The sequence below is a fragment of the Schistocerca nitens genome, chromosome 12 (assembly GCF_023898315.1).
Source record: "Schistocerca nitens isolate TAMUIC-IGC-003100 chromosome 12, iqSchNite1.1, whole genome shotgun sequence".
NCBI lineage: Eukaryota > Metazoa > Arthropoda > Insecta > Orthoptera > Acrididae > Schistocerca > Schistocerca nitens.
The window spans coordinates 106,729,463-106,748,256 of record NC_064625.1 but is presented as its reverse complement, the minus strand read 5'-3'; the positions used below and the strand labels follow the sequence as shown (position 1 = coordinate 106,748,256).

The 18,794-nt window shown below is 45.5% G+C and overlaps 1 protein-coding gene across 1 annotated transcript in view; it reads right to left on the bottom strand.

The window, feature by feature from the left end:
- Nucleotides 1–16,267, bottom strand: part of LOC126215090 (organic solute transporter alpha-like protein) — a 111,410-nt gene extending 95,143 nt beyond the window's left edge. The window contains exons 1-2 of the mRNA XM_049941736.1: nucleotides 16,080–16,267; nucleotides 1,884–2,774 (exon numbers count right to left, since the gene is read on the bottom strand). Of these exons, the coding sequence (XP_049797693.1) occupies nucleotides 1,884–2,016 (133 nt within the window). The 5' untranslated portion in view covers nucleotides 2,017–2,774; nucleotides 16,080–16,267. The remainder of the gene's footprint in view (nucleotides 1–1,883; nucleotides 2,775–16,079) is intronic.
- Between the last annotated feature and the right edge of the window lie 2,527 nt (nucleotides 16,268–18,794).

Below are 18,794 nucleotides of genomic sequence, written 5' to 3'. Positions count from 1 at the left end.
ATGGTGTCCAGCGTATGGTGTGTGATCGAAAATCACTAGACATTCTTCGAGCAACAAACGGCGCACATGTTGAAGTTTATTGACACCGTAATAAATCTTGCTGATTCATTCTTTCATTTGCCACAAAACACAAATTTGTAATTACTGTGGCCGGTCGGAGTGGCCGAGCGGTTCTAGGCGCTACAGTCTGGAACTGCGCGACCGCTTCGGTCGCAGGTTCGAATCCTGCCTCGGGCATGGATGTAGGTGATGTCCTTAGATTGGTTAGGTTTAAGTACACTCCTGGAAATGGAAAAAAGAACACATTGACACCGGTGTGTCAGACCCACCATACTTGCTCCGGACACTGCGAGAGGACTGTACAAGCAATGATCACACGCACGGCACAGCGGACACACCAGGAACCGCGGTGTTGGCCGTCGAATGGCGCTAGCTGCGCAGCATTTGTGCACCGCCGCCGTCAGTGTCAGCCAGTTTGCCGTGGCATACGGAGCTCCATCGCAGTCTTTAACACTGGTAGCATGCCGCGACAGGGTGGACGTGAACCGTATGTGCAGTTGACGGACTTTGAGCGAGGGCGTATAGCGGGCATGCGGGAGGCCGGGTGGACGTACCGCCGAATTGCTCAACACGTGGGGCGTGAGGTGTCCACAGTACATCGATGTTGTCGCCAGTGGTCGGCGGAAGGTGCACGTGCCCGTCGACCTGGGACCGGACCGCAGCGCGCACGGATGCACGCCAAGACCGTAGGATCCTACGCAGTGCCGTAGGGGACCGCACCGCCACTTCCCAGAAAATTAGGGACACTGTTGCTCCTGGGGTATCGGCGAGGACCATTCGCAACCGTCTCCATGAAGCTGGGCTACGGTCCCGCAAACCGTTAGGCCGTCTTCCGCTCACGCCCCAACATCGTGCAGCCCGCCTCCAGTGGTGTCGCGACAGGCGTGAATGAATGGAGACGTGTCGTCTTCAGCGATGAGAGTCGCTTCTGCCTTGGTGCCAATGATGGTCGTATGCGTGTTTGGCGCCGTGCAGGTGAGCGCCACAATCAGGACTGCATACGACCGAGGCACACAGGGCCAACACCCGGCATCATGGTGTGGAGAGCGATCTCCTACACTGGCCGTACACCACTGGTGATCGTCGAGGGGACACTGAATAGTGCACGGTACATCCAAACCGTCATCGAACCCATCGTTCTACCATTCCTAGACCGGCAAGGGAACTTGCTGTACCAACAGGACAATGCACGTCCGCATGTATCCCGTGCCACCCAACGTGCTCTAGAAGGTGTAAGTCAACTACCCTGGCCAGCAAGATCTCCGGATCTGTCCCCCATTGAGCATGTTTGGGACTGGATGAAGCGTCGTCTCACGCGGTCTGCACGTCCAGCACGAACGCTGGTCCAACTGAGGCGCCAGGTGGAAATGGCATGGCAAGCCGTTCCACAGGACGACATCCAGCATCTCTACGATCGTCTCCATGGGAGAATAGCAGCCTGCATTGCTGCGAAAGGTGGATATACACTGTACTAGTGCCGACATTGTGCATGCTCTGTTGCCTGTGTCTATGTGCCTGTGGTTCTGTCAGTGTGATCATGTGATTTATCTGACCCCAGGAATGTGTCAATAAAGTTTCCCCTTCCTGGGACAATGAATTCACGGTGTTCTTATTTAAATTTCCAGGAGTGTAGTTCTAAGTTCTAGGGGACTTATGACCTCAGCAGTTGAGTCCCATAGTGCTCAGAGCCATTTGGACCATTTTTTGTAATTACTGTAGCTTTTGTAAAATAAAATTGATAATTGTATAAAGTCTTCAGGCCCACCATCGCTCATTCCGAGCTTTACGTCTTTGAAATTTCTAAGCTACGTGGAGGTGCTTACCTGTGTAGTAGTCCTTGACAGAGGGCAGTTGGCTGTGGGCACAGTCGGTGTCATTATCAGTAGGGCCTCCCAGCAGCGCGTCCCTCCGGACGCTCCAGGCCACCTCGCTCACCGACTGGAAGTCTCTGCTCATGTTGGACAGATCTCGACCGGATCTTGGACAACAGCATCCGCGTTTCCAGTCGCCACTTCTGTTACTCACTTCATTACACTACACACGCACGTTGAGATAGCTTCGTGACACTTTACACTTACGTCTTAGGTAGCCGTCCTGAGTATTTTCCATTCAGGGATAACTGGAATAACGAGACCAAAACTGCTCCAGAATCTGTAATGTTAAAGAGTGTTTCCCGAGTACGATTCGGGACATGTTCTCGTGAAGAACGGATGATAATGAGATTCCTTTGAGGTAATATGCACTGGGGAGATAGCTATATGATTCTTATCACTCACACGTCGACGCTTCACGTAGATAAGTAGAATAGTTCCAGCACCAGTGATCACTGATGACACACGCTTAGTCACACACAAACAGATGAGAATATATTTTACACGTACTTGAATCTCTCCAAAGATACGTTAACGGCTGCATGTTGGCAGTGAGCTGTTCAGTTTTTAAACGTACCACCGTTTGTCATCCTCTCTGCCTGCTGGAATAACGTCATACCCTTCAGCTGCCAGCTCTGTTAGCAGCGTCTGAATTTGGCGTCTCTAAAATGAGGACAGGAGAAGTCGATATGCCGACAGCACAGCCGGCGCACTTGTACTTCACGTCGGCTGTCGCTGGTGTCTGATGTCGCGTTTCTCGAGAAACCCAGTTCCAAAGTACTTTCGGATTTCCCGCTTTTAGGGAACGCCATACTGGACGTTTACTGCACCAAACGCTCCTGTCTGCAACAGAGAAACAGGTGAGGAGACCGTCGTATGATTATCTACGAGTATTTACTTGTCCACAAAATGAAACGATGAGTGAACAAGCAAGGAAAAACTTTTTGTACAGAAGACTTCCTTTATATTCCCCCAAGGCTTCGCTTGCATACACATCTGATACATGCATGGTCACAGCTCCTCCTCCTCGCGTCTCTCTATCCATCTCATCCGCCCACCTCTACCTGTCAAAAAAAAATGGCTCTGAGCACTATGGGACTCAACTGCTGTGGTTACCAGTCCCATAGAACTTAGAACTACTTAAACCTAACTAACCTAAGGACATCACACACATCCATGCCCGAGGCAGGATTCGAACCTGCGACCGTAGCAGTCGCACGGTTCCGGACTGCGCGCCTAGAACCGCGAGACCACCGCGGCCGGCTCTATCTGTCAATCTTCTCCTCAACATTCTCTCTGTTTATTCACCTCCTCCCTCTCTCTTTTTCCACCTCCTCCGCCCCCTTTCTGACCTTATCTTCCTCCCCTTTTCCTCTCTCCAAACTTCCCTCCCCCCTCTTTCTATCCATCTTCAGTTTGTTTATTTAATCGTCCATAGACACTGCCTTTGTACGCTTTATCCATGTCGTACTTGCTACCTAACTTTTAATATTATTGTCGTTTACACACTACGGTTTTCCTAGTATGTGCAGTAGCGTCACTGTATTGCACGTGGCTTGGATGGCTCATATTACGTCTTCAATAATTTTAATTTTTATTATATCTTAATTTTAATCTTATTTTTTCCTTCTTTTTAAGTATAGGTTTATCAGTCCCTTATTAGCCTTTTTGTAACTTAAGGAGAGGCATTGGTGACATTTAAACCCTGCCGTAAAAAAAATTGAGGGAGCTGACAATTTGATTCATAACATATTTTGGCATCCTGAATTCAATGGGTAAATCCAGTTTCCTAAGCAATATTTTTCGATCATTTCGAATTTTTTAGTTTTGAAAAAAATCATTATTTTTTCAAACCCATATGTACAGTTGCTTCGTTATCACGGAATGTATTCACAATAAAAGTGTGAGGCAAAAATGTTTAAAATTGGCGGACGAGAAGCATTTTTTTTTTTTAAATGGTGGGCTCTATGTGGTTCCCAAGTCGTGCAGCGACCGTAAACCATGAAATTACCAAATATGCAGCAACCAGTCGCAAAATCATGTTTTATTTATTCACTTTTGCTAATCGATTTCAACTGATTAACAGCCGTCAACGGTGCTTTCAACCAACCAATATGTGCCCTGAGTAGTAATACTGTCTTAAGCAGAGGTCAACTTTATATGAAATCGATTTGCAAAAGTGAATAAATAAAACATGAATTTGCGACTGGTTGGTAATTTTAAGCATTTTTTATTGTGGTCATTTCGATTTTTTCAGAAAAGTCGAAGTATGGTTAGTTTTCTTTCATTAGATATACACAAAAAAAGTTTTGCATCACCCCGGTTCCCAGAACTCCTGAAGATAGACGTTGACTGTGGATATCGTATCACAGACACAGTCCCTTTGACTGTTCAGAGATGTCACTAAACCCGCCCAAAGATGTAAACAACCATGCGTGACCAGCGCCTATTAGACGGAGGGGGTCCGGCAGCCGATCAGTTCCAGTCAGTTCACCAGGAAGGAGGTACACGGCTCGTGTTGTCTGTAGTTCAACCGTGCCTAGACGGTCAATATCGCGGTCCTATCGTGTCCGCATTGTTACTTTGTCCCAGGAAGGGCTCTTAACAAGGAAAGTGTCTAGGCGTCTCGGAGTGAACGAAAGCGATGTTGTTCGGACATGTAGGAGATACAAGAGACAGGAACTGTCGATGACATGCCTCACTCAGGCTACCCAAGGGCTACTACTGCTGTGGATGACCGCAACCTACGGATTATGGCTCGGAGGAACCCTGACAGCAACGCCAATACGTTGAATAATGTTTTTCGTGAAGCCACAGGACGTCGTGTTACGACTCAAACTGTGCGCAATAGCCTGCATGATGCGCAACTTCTCTCCCTACGTCCATGGCGAGGTCCATCTTTGCAACAACGACACCGTGCAGTGCAGTACAGATGGGCCCAGCAACATGCCGAATGGACTGCACATGATTGGCATCACGTTCTCTTCACCGATAAGTGTCGCATATGCCTTCAACCAGACAATCGTTGGAGACGTGTTTGGAGGAAACCCGGTTGGGCTGAACGCCTTAGACACACTGTCCAGCGAGTGCAGCAAGGTGGAGGTTCCCTGACGTTTCGGGGCGGCATTATGTGGGGCCGACGTACGCCGCTGGTCGTCATGGAAGGCGCCGTAACGGCTGTACGATACGTGAATACCATCCACCGACCGATAGTGCAACCATATCGGCAGAATATTTTCGCAGCATTCGTCTTCACGAACGACAATTCGCGCTCCCATCGTGCACATCTTTTGAAAGATTTCCTTCAGGATAACGACATTGCTCGACTAGAGTGGCCAGCATGTTCTCCAGACATGAAACCTATCGAACATGCCTGGGATGGATTGAGAAGGGCTGTTTATGGACGACGTGACCCACCAACCACTCTGAGTGATCTACGCCGAATTGTCGTCGCGGAGTGGTACAATCTAGACCAACAGTACCTTAATGAAATTGTGGATAGTATGCCACGACGAATATAGGCATGCATCAGTACTAGAGGACGTGCTAATGGGTGTCAGAGGTGCCGGTGTGTACAGCAATCTGGATCACCACCTTTGAAGGTCTCGCTGTATGGTGGTACAACATGCAATGTGTGGTTTTCATGAGCAATAAAATAGGCGGAAATGATGTTTATGTTGATCTCTATTCCAGATTCCCGGAACCGAGGTGATGCAGGCCTTTTTTGATGCGTAAATGTACAATGCAGAAATTTAATTGAAATAGTAATTTTCTATGAATATGTCTGTATATGTGCGTCAATTTTACGTATATCCGTAATCGTGTATATAAGTGTGCCTAATATATATATATATATATATATATATATATATATATATATATATATTAGGCACACTTATATACACGATTACGGATATATATATATATATATATATATATACTCCTGGAAATTGAAATAAGAACACCGTGAATTCATTGTCCCAGGAAGGGGAAACTTTATTGACACATTCCTGGGGTCAGATACATCACATGATCACACTGACAGAACCACAGGCACATAGACACAGGCAACAGAGCATGCACAATGTCGGCACTAGTACAGTGTATATCCACCTTTCGCAGCAATGCAGGCTGCTATTCTCCCATGGAGACGATCGTAGAGATGCTGGATGTAGTCCTGTGGAACGGCTTGCCATGCCATTTCCACCTGGCGCCTCAGTTGGACCAGCGTTCGTGCTGGACGTGCAGACCGCGTGAGACGACGCTTCATCCAGTCCCAAACATGCTCAATGGGGGACAGATCCGGAGATCTTGCTGGCCAGGGTAGTTGACGTACACCTTCTAGAGCACGTTGGGTGGCATGGGATACATGCGGACGTGCATTGTCCTGTTGGAACAGCAAGTTCCCTTGCCGGTCTAGGAATGGTAGAACGATGGGTTCGATGACGGTTTGGATGTACCGTGCACTATTCAGTGTCCCCTCGACGATCACCAGTGGTGTACGGCCAGTGTAGGAGATCGCTCCCCACACCATGATGCCGGGTGTTGGCCCTGTGTGCCTCGGTCGTATGCAGTCCTGATTGTGGCGCTCACCTGCACGGCGCCAAACACGCATACGACCATCATTGGCACCAAGGCAGAAGCGACTCTCATCGCTGAAGACGACACGTCTCCATTCGTCCCTCCATTCACGCCTGTCGCGACACCACTGGAGGCGGGCTGCACGATGTTGGGGCGTGAGCGGAAGACGGCCTAACGGTGTGCGGGACCGTAGCCCAGCTTCATGGAGACGGTTGCGAATGGTCCTCGCCGATACCCCAGGAGCAACAGTGTCCCTAATTTGCTGGGAAGTGGCGGTGCGGTCCCCTACGGCACTGCGTAGGATCCTACGGTCTTGGCGTGCATCCGTGCGTCGCTGCGGTCCGGTCCCAGGTCGACGGGCACGTGTCCGCTGTGCCGTGCGTGTGATCATTGCTTGTACAGCCCACTCGCAGTGTCTGGAGCAAGTATGGTGGGTCTGACACACCGGTGTCAATGTGTTCTTTTTTCAATTTCCAGGAGTATATATATATATATATATATATATATATATATATATATATATATATATATATTGAAATCAAAGTAAATAAATAAGTGCAACTATAATTTACTTTTTTTAGGAATTTCCAGACATGCGGATAAACGTTCACTGCGGACTCAGTTGTGAACTGTAAAGTAAATATTTCTAAAGATTTCTAATACAGAATGGATGGCGGTGGGGTATGGGGTCTCAGATCGAACAGGTGATCAATATTGGAAAACAGTTCATATACTTTTCATAAAACGATACGTACATACATACACTGTGCCAGTAACGCCCATGCAGTCTATCAACTCTAATGCGTCGCCGAAATCCTGCACGACACCTGGCGTCTAGGAGAGATTCACTTTCATTTCGCGTGGCCTGCAGCTATATCCCGTACGGACGCAGTGAAGATGGGAATGTGTGATATGATGCGTAAGTTGAAAATAAAGAATACAGTTTTGAAACTATCAAGTCGTCTTCTATTTAGTTTTCCTTCATACTGGGCCGTTCATTGTATAATATCGTAGTAATTCTATTTTATGCTAATTCCTTGTCCTGTATTAAGAATACAAATTTTTATCCAGAATGAGATTTTCACTCTGCAGCGGAGTGTGCGCTGATATGAAACTTCCTGGCAGATTAAAACTTTGTACTGCCAGAAGTGAAGGTGTGAGAAGGGGGCACGAGTCGTGGTTGGGTAGCTCAGTTAGTAGAGCACTTGCCCGCGAAAGGCAACGGTCCCGAGTTCGAGTCTCGGTCCGTCACACAGTTTTAATCTGCCAGGAATTTCACAAAATTTTTATTATTGATTTACACTTTTCGTATATATGTAGCGTTGAAAAGGTAACTACACTTGAATGGCCAAAACGAAAAAATTGCTGCTCCTCTGTCAATTTTTTTTTCTCAAAACATTTTTGTGAATACATTCCGTAGTAGCCAACTGCACGTATGGATTTGGAAAAATAACGACTTTTTTCAAAACTCAATAATTCAAAAGTGATGAAATAAACTTTATTTAGCAAATTGGATGTTTCCGCTGAATTCGGTTCATCTAGATATGTTGTTGTTGTGGTCTTCAGTCCTGAGACTGGTTTGATGCAGCTCTCCATGCTACTCTATCCTGTGCAAGCTTCTTCATCTCCCAGTACCTACTGCAACCTACATCCTTCTGAATCTGCTTAGTGCATTGATCTCTTGGTCTCCCTCTACGATTTTTACCCTCCACGCTGCCCTCCACTGCTAAATTTGTGATCCCTTGATGCCTCAAAACATGTCCTACCAACCGATCCCTTCTTCTACTCAAGTTGTGCCACAAACTTCTCTTCTCCCAGATCCTATTCAATACCTCCTCATTAGTTACGTGATCCACCCACCTTATCTTCAGCATTCTTCTGTAGCACCACATTTCGAAAGCTTCTATTCTCTTCTTGTCCAAACTGGTTATCGTCCATGTTTCACTTCCATACGTGGCTACACTCCATACAAATACTTTCAGAAACGACTTCCTGACACGTAAATCTATACTCGATGTTAACAAATTTTTCTTCTTCAGAAACGATTTACTTGCCATTGCCAGTCTACATTTTATATCCTCTCTACTTCGACCATCATCAGTTATTTTACTCCCCAAATAGCAAAACTCCTTTACTACTTTAAGTGTCTCATTTCCTAATCTAATCCCCTCAGCATCACCCGATTTAATTTGACTACAATCCATTATCCTCGTTTTGCTTTTGTTGATGTTCATCTTATATCCTCCTTTCAAGACACTGTCCATTCCGTTCAACTGCTCTTCCAAGTACTTTGCTGTCTCTGACAGAATTACAATGTCATCGGCAAACCTCAAAGTTTTTACTTCTTCTCCATGAATTTTAATACCTACTCCGAATTATTCTTTTGTTTCCTTTACTGCTTGCTCAATATACAGATTGAATAACATCGGGGAGAGGCTACAACCCTGTCTCACTCCTTTCCCAACCACTGCTTCCCTTTCATGCCCCTCGACTCTTATAACTGCCATCTGGTTTCTGTACAAATTGTAAATAGCGTTTCGCTCCCTGTATTTTACCCCTGCCACCTTCAGAATTTGAAAGAGAGTATTCCAGTTAACGTTGTCAAAAGCTTTCTCTAAGTCTACAAATGCTAGATACGTAGGTTTGCCTTTTCTTAATCTTTCTTCTAAGATAAGTCGTAAGGTTAGTATTGCCTCACGTGTTCCAACATTTCTACGGAATCCAAACTGATCTTCCCCGAGGTCCGCTTCTACCAGTTTTTCCATTCGTCTGTAAAGAATTCGCGATAGTATTTTGCAGCTGTGACTTATTAAACTGATAGTTCGGTAATTTTCACATCTGTCAATACCTGCTTTCTTTGGTATTGGAATTAGTATATTCTTCTTGAAGTCTGTGGGTATTTCGCCTGTCTCATGATATGTTATGAAATAAATTTTCAGAGCCCTGCGATTTTTTGGCGACCGTGATGAAATTTCAGCGCTCTCTCCCCTTAAGTTGCCAGCGCCATCGATCGTGCTTTCGCTGTATTAGCGCGGCTGTATGCGGCCATCTGCCGTTTAGTAATTCTAGTGCAGCTGCCGGTAAGAGAGCTCAACTGTTTGGCATCTAGGCCAACACTTATGCGTGGTTCTGCGCTGTGCTCTCCTTCATGTCGTAACAGTTTAAACGTATTTGTAATTCTTCGGTGGTTTTCTTTGTTAGTTGGTCCGATGTCTTTTCCATTGTGGCTGTGAGTTGGTTTCCGAAACTTTCTGCCTAGGTTCCCAAAGTTCCTTTTAGTTATTCTGACGAACGGATTTTCATCTAGACGGTTTTATGTGTATGTGGCTGATGTAGAGTTTTGTTAGCAGGCTAAGTGAACTCAAAAATGGCTCTGAGCACTATGGGACTTCACTTCTGAGGTCATCAGTCCCCTAGAACTTATAACTACTTAAACCTAAGGACATCACACACATCCATGCCCGAGGCAGGATTCGAACCTGCGACCGTAGCAGCAGCGCGGTTCCGGACTGAAGATTCTAGAACCGCTCGGCCACAGCGGCCGGTGCGCACTGAACTTCATTTCACAGTTTTACGTGAGCGTTGTCTGCGGATTTCATTAAATGCTTGGCGCAGGTTACAGGGCAAACTTCCTATCGCACCCCCCCCCCCCGCCCTCCCCCTCAGATTTAGTGGTAAGATGACCCTGTGGATTCCTGTCAAAAACCGAACACAGATCGAGCATGAAAAGAGGAAGAAGATGTACTGAACTAGTTCAATCTGCTCTTTTTTCCACAAAATTATGAATTGGCCATGCGGTCGTTGACCAATCTGCTCGCGGTATTCAGATTTGTGTCCGTGTCGTGGGGTAACGTCCTTTTGCAACACTGAGGTGTGAGGAAGGGACCTTCACATGTACGTGGCTCCTGTTTGTTCTACACAAGTACCACATGTTAGCAGTCTTGCGTTCCGTTTTGGAAGTTTTGACTCTAGAATTCCTTCGTTGTAACTCAGTTCACATCAGTTTATTTCTCGTTTTCATCTCTGTCGGAGGTCTATGCGGCATCTCGCCTGCTGTCTCTATTCATCACATTTACGAGGGTCACTCCAAAAGAAATGCACACTATTTTTGTAAAAATGCAGTTTTCATTATGCATGTGTGAAAGTTTTACAGTGCGTAGATACATCCTTTCAAACTTTCAACCTGTTCCCGTGAGTGGCGCCGTCACAGCATGTCTTCAAGATGGCTACTACAGTTGACGTTCGTCAGAAGCGACGTGCTGTCATAGAATTCCTGTGCTGTGAAAACGAGACAGTGGGAAACATCCACAAGAGGTTGAAAAAGGTGTATGGAGATGCTGCTGTCGATCGCAGTACAGTTAGTCGGTGGGCAAGCAGGTTACGTGATGAAAGCGGGCACGGCAATATTGAGGATTGTCCTCGCAGCGGCAGATCTCGTACTGCACACACTCCAGACAATGTGCAGAGAGTTAACGAATTGGTGACTGCTGACAGACGCATCACAGTGAACGAATTGTGCCGCTACGTTGGGATTAGGGAAGGAAGTGTTTGCAGAATACTGAAAGTGTTGGCGTTAAAAAAGGTTTGTGCCAGGTGGGTTCCCAGGATGTTGACAGTGGCTCACAAAGAAACAAGAAAAACAGTATGCAACGAACCTTTGGAACAGTACGAGAATGGTGGAGATGAATTTCTTGGAAGAACTGCGACAAGTGATGAAACATGGCTCCATCATTTTTCACCAGAGACGTAGACGCAATCAGTGGAGTGGCATCATGCAAATTCACCCAAGGAAAAAAGATTCAAAACCACACCTTCTGCTGGAAAAGTTATGGCTACGGTGTTTTTCGATTCCAAAGGGTTCTTGCTTGTGGACGTCATGTCAAGTGGAACCACCATAAATTCTGATGCATATGTGACGACACTGAAGAAACTTCAAGTTCGACTGAGTCGTGTTCGACCACATCGGCAGAAGCAGGATGTTTTACTGTTGCACGACAATGCACGGCCACATGTCAGTCAGAAAACCATGGAAGCGATCACAAAACTCGGATGGACAACACTGAAACACCCGCCTTACAGTCCTGACCTGGCTCCATGTGACTATCATCTCTTTGGGAAACTGAAAGACACTCTTCGTGGAACAAGGTTTGAAGATGATGACTCCCTTGTGCACGCTCCAAACAGTGGCTCCAACAGGTTGGTCCAGAATTTTACCGCGCGGGTATACAGGCGCTGGTTCCAAGGTGGCGAAAGGCAGTTGAGAGGGATGGAAATTATGTGGAGAAATGAAAATATTGTTCCTAAAGGATGAATCTCCACACTGAAACTTTCAAACATGTAGAATAAAAGATGGATTTTTTAAAAAAAATAGTGTGCATTTCTTTTGGAGTGACGCTCGTACTTGCGACGGTAATATATTCTTACCACATGACTCATGCTCTATAACCAGTGTCTAGTATGACAACTGCCAAGAATACAGAAGGAGAACAGACTCGTCAATGGCCAGACGGAAGGCACACAATTTTGACCATATGGACAATCTTCAGCTGTATAACGGAATGACGACAATGAAAATTTGTGCAGCACGGGGAATCGAACCTAAATTTCCCACTTATTGCGAGCCGTCGCCTTACCATTGGGCTCTCCGTGCGCGACTACCTAAACTTACACAGCCTGTACTCGCACATCTATTATGTAGGAGGGGCGTTTGAAAAGTCCGTGCAAATATAGAAACTACTTACGTGTTTGGGATAAACCTTTTTTATTTTTCGACGTAGCCTCCTTTTAGACCTATACACTTCGTCCAGTGCTGTTCTAATTTGTTGATCCCTTTCCAATAATAGGAATTGTCCAAGTCTGCAAAATAGCTATTAGTTGCATCAATCACCTCCTCGTTTGAATAAAATCTTTGTGCTGCCAGCCATTTCTTGAAATTTGAGAACAAATAGTAGTCCGAGAGAGCCAAGTCTGGAGAATAGGGGGTATGTGAAACGAGTTGGAATCCTATTTCCATTAACTGAGGTGTGTTTTGGTGCATTGTCGTGATAGAAAAGGACACTTTTGCGGTCCAATCGCCGGCGTTTTTCTTGCAGCTTGGTTTTCAAACAGTCCGATAACAATGAATAATATTCACCTGCAACAGTTTTACCCTTTTCCAGATAGTCGATGAGGATTATCCCTTGCAAATCCCAAAAGACAGTCGTCATAACCTTTCCGGCAGAAGGAATGATCTTTGCCTTTTTTGGTGCAGATTCTCCCTTGGTAAGCTATTGTTTAGATTGTTGTTCGGTCTCAGAAGTATCGTAATGTATCCATGTTTCATGCTCAGTGACGAAAGGATGTTTAAAGTCCTGCAGATTCTACCTGAACAGCTGCAGACCATCCTTGCAACACTTTACACGATTCCGTTTTTGGTCAAGCGTGGGCAGTCGCGGAACCCATCTTGCGGATAGCTTTCTCATGTCCAAATGTTTATGCGAAATATTATGTACCTGTTCATTCGAGATGCCCACAGCACTAGCAATCTCATGCACTTTAACTCTTCTGTCATCCATCACCATATGATGGATTTTATCAATGATTTCTGGAGTCGTAACCTCCACACGGCGTCCAGAACGTTCAGCATCACTTGTGCCCAATGGCCACTCCGAAAATTTTGAAACCACTTATAAACTGTTCTAATCGAAGGTGCAGTGACCGTAATGTTTATCAATCTTCTGTTTAGTCTCCTGAGGCGTTTTGCCTTTCATAAAGTAATGTTTAATCGCCACACGAAATTCTTTTTCGTCCATATTTGGACAGTCACTCGACTTCCTTGATTCACACGAATGCCAAACACAAAGAAATAGCCCAATATGGCTGAAACTTGGTGTGCGTTCTTTCCAAAGATGCTACTAACTAAAGATGACCTCGATACGCGCCGCTGGTGCCATCTCTCGGACTTTGCACGGACTTTTCAAACGCTCATCGCATATTCCCGCACAGGGAAGATGCATCCTTCGGATATGCACCCATGCATCCAGACAGGCATTGGGGCGACTATAAAAAGCACTCTGTCTTCAAGCCAAAAGTGGCCCATCGTAACCATCCGAACGTCGTGTCATCCTCATTGAGGATGCGGATAGGAGGGGCGTGTGGTCAGCACACCGCTCTCCCAGTCGTTACGATGGTTTTCTTTGACCGGAGCCGCTAGTATTCGGTCGAGTAGCTCCTCAATTGGCTTCACGAGGCTGAGTGCACCCCGAAAAATGGCAACAGCGCATGGCGGCTGGATGGTCACACATCCAACTGCCCGCCACGCCCGGCAGCGCTTAACTTCGGTGATCTCACGGGAACCGGTGTATGCACTGCGGCAAGGCCGCTGCCCAGGGCGACTATAACCATTATGAAATACCATAAGTGTATTCACAGTTGCGAATATGGACAAGCTTCATCTGTATAACTGAATGACGTCAGTGAAAATTTGAGTATCGTAATTCGTAATAACACAGGCACTGCAATATTGTAATTGTCCCCCGATACCACGCAAGCGACTTTCAAGTAAAACGTCTTCCCCACGCGGGAATGTACACAATGGATGTACGAGTACAGGCTGTAGACCCTTGATTGACGACATACTGAAGTTTCGCTCTGGTGGTGAGTTGTGTTCGGATAGCCAAATGGTGCTGGCACGGTAGCTCAGCGTGTTCGGTCAGAGGGTTTAGCTGCCCTCTGTAATAAAAAACTGAGAGAACGGATCAACGAACATGCTGAACGGGTGTCATCGGATGTCCGACATGAAAAAAGTCAACAAACAATATAAAACAAAATGAAAAAAAAGGCGTCACGGCAGCTCAGCGTGTTCCGTCAGAGGGTTTAGCTACCCTCTGTAATAAAAAACTGAAGGAATGGATCAACAAACATCCTGAACGAGTGTCTTCGGACGTCCGCCACGAACAAAGTCAACAAACAATATAGAAAAAATGAAAATAAAAATAGTTGGCATTCTAGCTCAGCGTGTACGGCCAGAGGATTTAGCTACCCTCTGTAATAAAAAACTGAGTGAACGGATCAACGAACATCCTGAACGAGTGTCATCGGACGTCCGCCATGAACAAAGTCTACCAACACTATAGAACAAAATAAAAAAAAGAAAGCTGGCACAGTAGTCAGCGTGTTTGGTCAGAGGGTTTAGCTACCCTCTGTAATAAAAAACTGAGTGAACGGATCAACGAACATCCTGAACGAGTGTCATCGGACGTCTGTCACGAACAAAGGTGACGACCAAAATAGAACAAAATGTGAAAAAAGAAAATGGTGAGGCGAACGCTCGCGATAAGCAGGATATTGGGGTTCGATTCACGGTCCGGCATAAATTTTCACTGTCGTCATTCCGTTACACAGCTGACGATTGTCCTTATTCGCAACTGCGAGTACTTTTTCGTAATAACACAGGCACAGCAATATCGTACTTATTTAATTAGTCACCTTTTTGAGTTTAGATAATCCGATGATATTGCAAACGGCTGAAAGCAAGGGAAACTACAGCCGTAATTTTTCCCGAGGGCATGCAGCTTTATCCCCGATGTTATTCAATTTGTATATTGAGCAAAAGAAAAATTCGGAGGAGGAATTAAAATCCATGGGAAAGAAATAACAACTTTGAGGTTCGCCGATGACATTGTAATTCTGTCAGAGACAGCAAAGGCCCTGGAAGAGCAGTTGAACGGAATGGACAGTGTCCTGAAAGGAGGATATAAGATGAACATCAACAAAAGCAAAACGAGGATAATGGAACGTAGTCGAATTAAATCGGGTGATGCTGAGGGAATTAGATTAGGAAATGCGACGTTTAAAGTAGGAATGGAGTTTTGCTATTTGGGGAGCAAAATAACTGATGATGGTCGAAGTAGGATATAAAATGTAGACCGGCAATGGCAAGGAAAGCGTTTCTGCAGAAGAGAAATTTGTTAACATCGAGTATAGATTTACGTGTCAGGGAGTCGTTTCTGAAAGTATTTGTATGGAGTGTAGCCATGTATGGAAGTGAAACGTGGACGATAAATAGTTTAGAAAAGAAGAGAATAGAAGCTTTCGAAATGTGACGCTAGAGAAGAATGCTGAAGATTAGATGGGTAGATCACGTAAGTGATGAAGAGGTATTGAATAGAATTGGGGAGAAGAGAAATTTGTGGCACAGCTTGACTAGAAGAAGGGATCGCTTGGTAGGACATATTCTGAGGCATCAAGGGATCACCAATTTAGCATTGGAGGGCAGCGTGGAGGGTAAAAATCGTAGAGGGAGACCAAGAGATGAATGCACTAAATAGATTCAGAAGGATGTAGGTTGCAGCAGGTACTGGGAGATGAAGAAGCTTGCACAGGATAGGGTAACATGGAGAGCTGCATCAAACCAGTCTCAGGACTGAAGACCACAACAACAATGCGATGATGCCTTGTCATGGCGAAACGCTTTATTTTTAAAGTAACTTTGCAACCGTGACTGTTTTGCTATCAATATATAGATATCCTATAGCTTTGATTGCGCTCCGCTCAAACATTTGACAAGAAACAGAAAAGTTAACTCACCTATTAGTCTAATACGGTACTCATCCAAGTCTAGTCTAATTCGGTACCCATCCAAGTCAAAGACGGGTGGTGACGTTTGAGCGCCATAGGTGGTACCAGTGGTGAGGTTCCTTCAGTGCACTTCGCGACGGTGGAGACGTATAAGCGCCAGACACACGCGGACATGACAACCGGCGCGGCTACTAGTGTCTCTGTGTGGTTGCGTTTCATCTGGCGGTAATACCGCGTTATCAGCGAGGCCGTCTCTCCAAGGCGAACTGATAGCGGGCCTTAGCCTTTTGTCTCCACCGCGTACCCCTCAGCATACGAGACCGTGGAAGTTTCGCGATGTCGCCGGCGTGTCGAATTTATCCATCTAACTATCGACAACAAGGGCAAGATGTATGAGACAGGCGAAATACCCACAGACTTCAAGAAGAATAGAATAATTCCAATCCCAAAGAAAGCAAGTGTTGACAGATGTGAAAATTACCGAACTATCAGTTTAATAAGTCACAACTGCAAAATACTAACGCGAATTCTTTACAGACGAATGGAAAAACTGGTAGAAGCGGACCTCGGGGAAGATCAGTTTGGATTCCGTAGAAATGTTGGAACACGTGAGGCAATACTAACCTTACGACTTATCTTAGAAGAAACATTAAGAAAAGGCAAACCTACGTTTCTAGCATTTGTAGACTTAGAGAAAGCTTTTGACAACGTTAACTGGAATACTCTCTTTCAAATTCTGAAGGTGGCATGGGTAAAATACAGGGAGCGAAAGGCTATTTACAATTTGTACAGAAACCAGATGGCAGTTATAAGAGTCGAGGGGCATGAAAGGGAAGCAGTGGTTGGGAAAGGAGTGAGACAGGGTTGTAGCCTCTCCCCGATGTTATTCAATCTGTATATTGAGCAAGCAGTAAAGGAAACAAAAGAAAAATTCGGAGTAGGTATTAAAATTCATGGAGAACAAGTAAAAACTTTGAGGTTCGCCGATGACATTGTAATTCTGTCAGAGACAGCAAAGGACTTGGAAGAGCAGTTGAACGGAATGGACAGTGTCTTGAAAGGAAGATATAAGATGAACATCAACAAAAGCAAAACGAGGATAATGGAATGTAGTCAAATTAAATCGGGTGATGCTGAGGGGATAAGATTAGGAAATGAGACACTTAAAGTAGTAAAGGAGTTTTGCTATTTGGGGAGCAAAATAACTGATGATGGTCGAAGTAGAGAGGATATAAAATGTAGACTGGCAATGGAAAGGAAATCGTTTCTGAAGAAGAGAAATTAGTTAACATCGAGTATAGATTTAAGTGTCAGGAAGTCGTTTCTGAAAGTATTTGTATGGAGTGTAGCCATGTATGGAAGTGAAACATGGACGATAACCAGTTTGGACAAGAAGAGAATAGAAGCTTTTGAAATGTGGTGCTACAGAAGAATGCTGAAGATAAGGTGGGTAGATCACGTAACTAATGAGGAGGTATTGAATAGGATTGGGGAGAAGAGAAGTTTGTGGCACAACTTGACTAGAAGAAGGGATCGGTTGGTAGGACACGTTTTGAGGCATAAAGGGATCACAAATTTAGCATTGGAGGGCAGCGTGGAGGGTAAAAATCGTAGAGGGAGACCAAGAGATGAATACACTAAGCAGATTCAGAAGGATGTAGGTTGCAGTAGGTACTGGGAGATGAAGAAGCTTGCACAGGATAAGCATGGAGAGCTGCATCAAACCAGTCTCAGGACTGAAGACCACAACAACAACAACAACATCGACAACAAATTGTCAAAGTCACTTCTTGGGTTTCTAAGGCTTTCCGATATTGACAACGCTATTTACACACATAGCGAGAATTTTCTTTATTCGATACACAACAATTTTTTTAAAATACACACATGCTCATTGAGGATAATGCTGATACATGCTGAAACAACGCTCTGGTGGGCGGTTTGCGGGTTTAAATCACCTCTGGGTATGACCTTGCGGTGCATTTGATCTGCAGTCGTCCCGCGGTGGCGCTGGCGGCAGTCCACATACGCAGGGGTGTGTTGGTGCTGCGAGTAAGTGTGCAGAAATTTACCGACGTGCTAATAGTGTGTGTTAAAATTGGCTCAAAGAACACATATTGATGACGTTATGAGGGGTAGAATACTAGGGTGACTGAAGGATGGTTAAACACAGCAGGTCGTAGCACGGGTCCTTCGTGTGTCACAAAGTGTGATCTCAAGATTATGGCAACGATTCCAGCAGACAGGAAACGTGTCCAGGTGCTACAGTACGGGACGTCTACAGTGTACAACACCACAAGAAGACCGATATCTCACCATCAGTGCCCGCAGACGGCCACGGAGTACTGCAGGTAGCCTTGCTCGGGACCTTACCCCAGTTACTGGAACAGTTGTCTCCAGACACGCAGTCTACAGACGACTGAACAGACATGGTTTATTAGCCCGGAGACCTGCAAGGTGCATTCCACTGAGCCCTGATCACAGGAGAGCCCGTAAAGCCTGGTGTCAAGAACACAGTACATGGTCACTGGAACAGTGGTCCCAGGTTATGTTCACGGACGAGTCCAGATATAGTCTGAATAGTGATTCTCGTCGAAATTTCATGTGGCGTGAACCAGGAACCAGATACCAACCCCTTAATGTCCATGAAAGGGACCTGTATGGAGGTCATGGTTTGATGGTGTGGGGTGGGATTATGACTGGTGCACGTACACCCCTGCATCT